This window comes from Populus trichocarpa, chromosome 2 (genome assembly GCF_000002775.5).
Source record: "Populus trichocarpa isolate Nisqually-1 chromosome 2, P.trichocarpa_v4.1, whole genome shotgun sequence".
NCBI classification, from domain to species: domain Eukaryota; kingdom Viridiplantae; phylum Streptophyta; class Magnoliopsida; order Malpighiales; family Salicaceae; genus Populus; species Populus trichocarpa.
Window position 1 is genome coordinate 5,626,140 of NC_037286.2, and position 6,557 is coordinate 5,632,696.

Sequence of the window (6,557 nt, forward strand, 5' to 3'; positions counted from 1 at the left end):
ATGTGCCAGCGTTCAGGGAAAATGTGGATGCGTAAACTGTAATTCAATACCTGGTAGAGATTGAAAAAGAGAAGTAAAATTATTTTATGGAGCCCTGCTAAATTCTGACTATGAATTAACTAAACAAGAAAGAAGGATATATCATACAATATTATAAATCTCTGCCGGAAGAGTAGACAAAGCAAAAACTCTAGATAAGCTAAAAAAACTACTGACGTACTACAACATTTTACTGGAAAAAATGGTACAGTGATGCGTATGGACTGCATTGCTTGGACCAAAAGCAGGTGATTCACTTGAAGTGGATCCAACAGAGTATTGGAAGAATTCTTCAGATATTGGAAGATATCCAAGAGTCTAGGAGCCTAGGTTCTGGAAGAATTCCCCAGGTATTGAAGGAGGGCAGTACTTCTTTGCTACAAATTTGTACTGCGACAAAAAAAGTAAATAACCCAGATAAGATTAGGACGCGTGCACTTCATACCATTCCTCAGCCTAGCACTAGGGTTCATGCTATGTAAGAGATACTGAGAAGCAAGGACAGAATGAGAATCTTGTTTACCTTATGCTGACTGTATTTCTCTCTTATCGCAGGTAAAGTAGAATTATGGTTTCCACAACACAGACGATGGAGATCCTTTACACAGTCACTCAAATCAACAGGCTCATAAAGTGTGTAATGTTGCAAAGTGGAATTCTGTTGGAGAAGAAATGTAGTATCAGGCATGATAGCGGGTTTAACTTGAACAGTGGAGTATATGCATCAGATGCCATAAAAATCCCATAAACTAAGAGTTTTTTTTTTTAACAAACGTACCCATGGTCTCTTTGAAGGAAGAAGTATATATTTGGCCAAGAAAATGGCAGAGGCAGCTACCAGTGACGGAGCATAGCAAAGCATACTATATTCCAGGAGAGATAATTCTGCGATGTAGTTGGCCAAGCACTCCAACTGCATTGATGGAACCTAGGAAAAGGGCACACACATAACAGCCAAAACTAACCATAATATTGCGGAATGAAGGTGATAGATATTACTATAAAAATCAACAATTCTATGGCCAGCAGAACAAAAATAGATACCTCATTGATTCCTTGAGCAGCACGAACAAATCGCCTACTTGTCATGGCAATGAACTAGTCATGAAAACAGTATAGCATATAGGGAATAGAACATAGAGTTGATAACCATAAGTTAGCCATTACCTCAAAAAACATTTAGCTGTTGGGGCTGTCATTTCGAACTTCAAGTAGTTCAAAACAGTTGATTCCATTTCCAGAACCTGCAGCCATTAAAATTAATTGATACTTGTACAGGTTGACAGAATTATCTGACAAATGCACTTGAGCATAACGACAACAAGACCAATACCTCATCCCTGAAATATGTGTTATCAGTAATGTAGCAAAACTCTTCCACCTGGGGTGCGCATATTTCCTCGTATTTCCTAGCAATATAATGATGTTCCTTGTTAATATACAAGATGGTTAATTTTTAGAGGAAAAAAGAGGTGCCCTGTATCAGGAACAAACAAAGACATCCCAGGAAAATCATTCTTACGCAGCAATCATCATGCAGGCAACACCAAGTAGCTGCAGTCTTTGTCTGTTCATCACATTCCCGGACAGATATCGATCAATGTAGTTCACCGTCAAATACAATGTATCAGGTACAAGCCTGTACTCTTCGGCCACCTGCATTTTGAATTGCAAGTTCATCACATGCCTACTAATAATCATCTGAAGAAATATTGTTAATCCCAGAATCCATATACCAATCTGAAGAATGGTTTCAGAAATTGACGAAAGATATGTAATGTAATACAGAAATGTTACCTCGACCAGCCAGTCAACCAGTATTGCACGCATGCTGGCATTTATGTCTTTCTGAATTCTTTCCATGAAGTCTGTGGAAGGCCTTTTCTTCATCTAAAATTCCATGAATTCAATAAAGAAAAGAATAGCATAAGTCCAGGAACTTCAGGTGGCACTCTGGAAATGCATTGTGCATACTAATATCTAACTCGAAGAGAATGACAGGTCATACATGGAAAAAAGTAAATAGCAATTCCACAAGCATGGACAACTTATACTACAAAGGAGACTCGTATTGGCAAATAAGCTTGAACACTCAAAGACTGTAAAACCAACGAATTCTGAAAGGAAGCTGAAGACATCATCATGGACAAAAGAAAATGAAACCACGAAACCCATTGAAAGGAAAAGAAATAAATAGACTTTGATGTAGTCGATTTAAAAATACTTCATGAACAGCACGTAAAAGAAGAGCATTAAATTGATGTTGACACGAAAATAACAAACCTCAGATGCACGCAAATGCTTGTAAATATCACAGGCAATGGTTGCACAAAGCTGCGGATCCTGGTAATTGTCGTCAACATTAACAATTTTATCGTCTGTTTCCATATCAGCAAGTGCATCTCTGATGCACATATTTTCTGTAAGCATGTAAAAACTACATTAGGAAGTCAAGAAAAAAAACAACATGCATTAAAATATAATAAAGACAGCAGAAGTGAGAGTGGAAAAGGTTAAGAACCTGCAGTTTCCACATGATCTGAGATGTATAGATTGCTCAAGGTCTTCTTATTGATAGAATCAATTGCCGTTATTTCATTGCTATCTATATATTCAATTTCAGGGCTCTTAAAAGAATCACAGGTGGACATTGATTCATCCAAAGAAATTGAAAAATCATCAGATTTACTTGGAGAAACATCCATGCAGCATGGAACAGAAACAGCAGTAGCAATAGTGACATTTTCATCTCTTCTTGGGTTAGAGATCACCTTACAAGCACCACCTGTACTCGATTTCGCATTTAAGGATGCAGGCAAAGTTTTTCCATAGAAACCTGCACTGCTATTAGAAGCAGGAGGTCCCTTCTTCACCTTGGCAATTTTATTTGAGAATGGTGCCTACATTTATAAAATTCGATTAGGATCAACTAATTCTCTGAATGTTAGAACAAATTCACCAGCTCAATCAAACATCAGAATAGAGGGAAGTGAAAATTCACTTAGCAATTAGCACTTGAGAACTCAATCAGAAATTCAGTGTCTATGGTGATTCAACCAATGCTGCTTTATAACGAAAAGCAGAGCCATCGAGGGATCAAACTTCCATGCTTGGTAATGTTTTCATGCCACTGTGAGGATAGCATTATCAGCATCAGATAGCAATGCAGTTTCTAAGCATGCAACGAAAGCATCAACTTCAAATTTCATATTATCTAGTCAAGTAAAATTAATTGCACTTTACACAGATCACAACAACGCAGCAGTTTTTGTCAAGATTCTGATCAACAGAGTCTAATGTTTCCGAATAAAACGAATGACATAATTGAATATTTTTAATGCTCCTGCAATGATAATAATAATAATAAAAATTCTAATTTTTCATATTAGGCAAATTCTTTAATCTTTTTTTTTTCTGGTTCCAAATAATCATGAATTCTTTTAACATTTATTATCTCCCTTTTTTAATTAAAGCTCCTCGGCAAACAAGCACATCAAGAATAAATGCAATAAAGAACTTCCCATTTTCAAAACCCACAAATTCGCCTTCAAGGAACATAAGAATTATCAAAACCCTAGTAGATTAACAAGAAAACACAGAACCCGAAGAATTAGAAACAAAAGAACAAAAGAAGTCAATATGCAACAAGCAATAAAAAGAATACAAAGACACAGAAGACCCATTAAATGTTCTTTAATTTATCAGAAACCAGGCAAAAAGAACATGAAAAAATTTAGAAAGAGAGAAGAAAAGAAAACAAGTATTAAGAAAAACCCACCAAAGTAGAAGATGGAATGGAGTTTCTTGACCCCTTTTGAGTCGCATTCTTTTGATTCGTAATGTCACCAAGAGGCGCTCGTTTCTTGGCCAAATGAGGCGCAACAGCCGTGGCCTTCCCTACATTATCCGTTGATGAAGAAGACGCGTGTCTTTTTGCAAGAGATGACGACGTCGAAGACGAGAACGACGAACGGCGTGTCTGCGTCGACATTTTCAATAAAAAAGTGAAAACCCCTCTCGGTCTTCAATGTTAGTTAAAAGAATGAGAAATTAAAGAAAGAGAGAAGTTTAAAAGGAAACAAAACAATCTTGGATTTTGGAGAGAAAGCAAAACGGGCTCTCTGCTCTGGTTCTCTTATTAGCAAAGAAGGAGAGGAGGGTGGTTGTGTGTTAAATTTACTATTTAATTACTTTTTTTAATACTTTTGAGGCGGGGAGAGGGCTTGATTTGAATTGCTGAGAGATCTCGACCGTTGGATTCAGGCTCGGTATTCGTTGGGAGCGTAGGCTTTGTGGGGACCACTATATGTGTATTGTGTTTTCTGGGTTTGTTTTTGGAGTGTCACTGACGAATGATATTCTGCCACGAGGATAGAGATTCTTTATTCTTATGGAGATTGGCTGATTCGAGTATGTGGTTAATGGTTGGAAGGTCACAGACTGTCTACCGAGAGAGGTTTTAAAGTTTTGAATTCGAATTTCAAACGGTCACCGGATCCGTCTTTATTAGTAGCTTGGAATACCAGTACACAACACAAGGAAGACAATTTTGTTAATATTTGAGCTGCTCAATCATGTATTTCACACAGATAAGTGAACTTTTTACGCCTAGGTGGAGTAAATTTTAAGAAAAATCAAGATCTCCCTCTTATAATATAATGTGTCACACGTGCACAAGTTTCTAATTCGAAACCAGTTTTTGAAAGTTTGTTTTAGTTTTTATAATTCAAATATATATTCAAATTCTTTTATCATCTTTGTGCAACTCTTGGATCAAAATTATTTTAAATATATATATAAATTTTTTTATCATTTTTATTAAATTTAGTATAATGTTTCAAGTCTGAAAATATCTTATCTGACTCTTTACTTAACTCAGATTTTAAATTAAATTACGTAAGAGTTACTCTGATATAACCTTGTTAATTGGGAAAGTCCAATGAAAAAAGAAACAAGTCATATTCACTATAGTCAACCTGTCAAATTTGTGACTTAGGTTAACCACTCCATTGTGTTGAATTATTTTTTATGAAAATTGATTTATCATCAACCCTGAGTAATGAAATTAAGAAAAATAAAATCAAAAAATATAAAAAAAAAACCAATAAAAAAAGCCTAGTAGCGTTGGGTTAAGCCTATCACAAAACAATCAGGAGTGTGGTCATAAGGGAGACCCGCATGCTCGATCTAATAATTTTTTTTTTATAAAGGATGAATTACATGTCATTTTTTTTTAAAAAAAAATACACAAACAACATGTCACTTATTACTCAAAAGAAAATATTAACACCTCTACACAACTCAAACCCATAACTTGACTTTGATTCATGCGCTAATTATTTAGTGGCTGTTTGTTTACATGGCTGCGGTTGCTTTTAAAACAAATTGTAGCTTTTAAATGTTTGGTAACAAAGAATCACATTGTGATTTGCAATACAAAATTTTAATCTAAATGATTAAAAAATATGTTTACGCTGTTTATTTATAAAAAACTACTTATACTCTCATTTTCATTTATCATTTATCTTTTGATTTTCTCAATCCCAGCTATATTTTTTTAAAATCTTTTTAATTCATTTCATCTTTATGACTTGTAACAATTTCTTACTTAAAATGCTTTATCACGGTGATAACAATAATAATGATTAAAAAAAAAGAAATAGCAATAAGCTGGTGAGAGATGATCATCCCAACTTCAATATCAAAGACATATAGGACCTCGGCAAAACCATGGTGGAGAATAGAAAATATTGTTTGTTTTTTCATAATCACATGTATGTTCTAAGATTTACTTAACGAGACATGAGAAGTTCTAATGCATTGCTAGAAGTTCCCATAATTACATTGTGGAGAATAGGATAATGTCTGGTTTTTTTCATAATTACATGTATGTTCAAATGGATTGTAAAATCTCACAGCAAGTTTTCCTTGATGGTATATTCGTTCCTTCGTTCAAACCAGAAGTAAGTTCTGACATGAGCTTATGCTGAACAAGCAAACAGAGCAAATAATTTCTTAAAACTATGTATCAAATGGAACCACGATGAGCGTGCTCGAGGGAGGTATTTTCCCTCACTTGAGCATTGAGCAACACTCCACAATATAAAGAGACAGAGGCTTCCATTGCTTCCCAAAACATTGTTTTCTGCATAACCTCGTAATTGAAGCCTCAGTTCTCGAACCAGGCATGTCAATAAATGCACTGTTGTAGGCTAATATAATAAACGTACAATTTTAAAAACCCATATGTCTATGTAATGAAGATACCTTGATCTCCCAATAAGAAAATGTCCTGTAGTTAAATTTCCTTCTGGGTGTTAAATCTTCGACGGGAGCAGAGCACTTACCAAGTTTCCAAACAACGCATCGAATGAAAAATCACCCTACAAGATGAACTGGGACTGTAAATTATCAGAAACCTAGCCAATAACTTGAAAAGGAAAATCAATTTAAGGCAAGGATTGTTTATAGTTTAGTCCATTATAAAATGCATTTGCAAAAAAAGGGCATTTAAAAGG

The 6,557-nt window shown here is 35.1% G+C and overlaps 1 protein-coding gene across 2 annotated transcripts; it reads right to left on the bottom strand.

The window, feature by feature from the left end:
- Positions 1-56: 56 nt before the first annotated feature.
- LOC18096203 (cyclin-A1-1) lies at positions 57-4,201 on the bottom strand. 2 transcript variants are annotated; one of them, XM_052450543.1, is made up of 12 exons: positions 3,818-4,201; positions 2,729-2,939; positions 2,561-2,644; positions 2,323-2,459; positions 1,837-1,929; positions 1,562-1,695; positions 1,373-1,448; positions 1,207-1,283; positions 1,084-1,117; positions 818-967; positions 563-697; positions 57-429 (listed from the first exon to the last, which is right to left on the bottom strand). In XM_052450543.1, exons 1-12 carry the CDS (start codon positions 4,028-4,030, stop codon positions 358-360), a joined length of 1,416 nt encoding a protein of 471 aa, XP_052306503.1. In that variant the 5' UTR covers positions 4,031-4,201; the 3' UTR covers positions 57-357. The 2 variants fall into 2 exon arrangements, with proteins under 2 accessions (XP_052306503.1, XP_006386358.1); XM_006386296.3 differs by having other exon boundaries at positions 2,561-2,939.
- Positions 4,202-6,557: the final 2,356 nt, after the last annotated feature.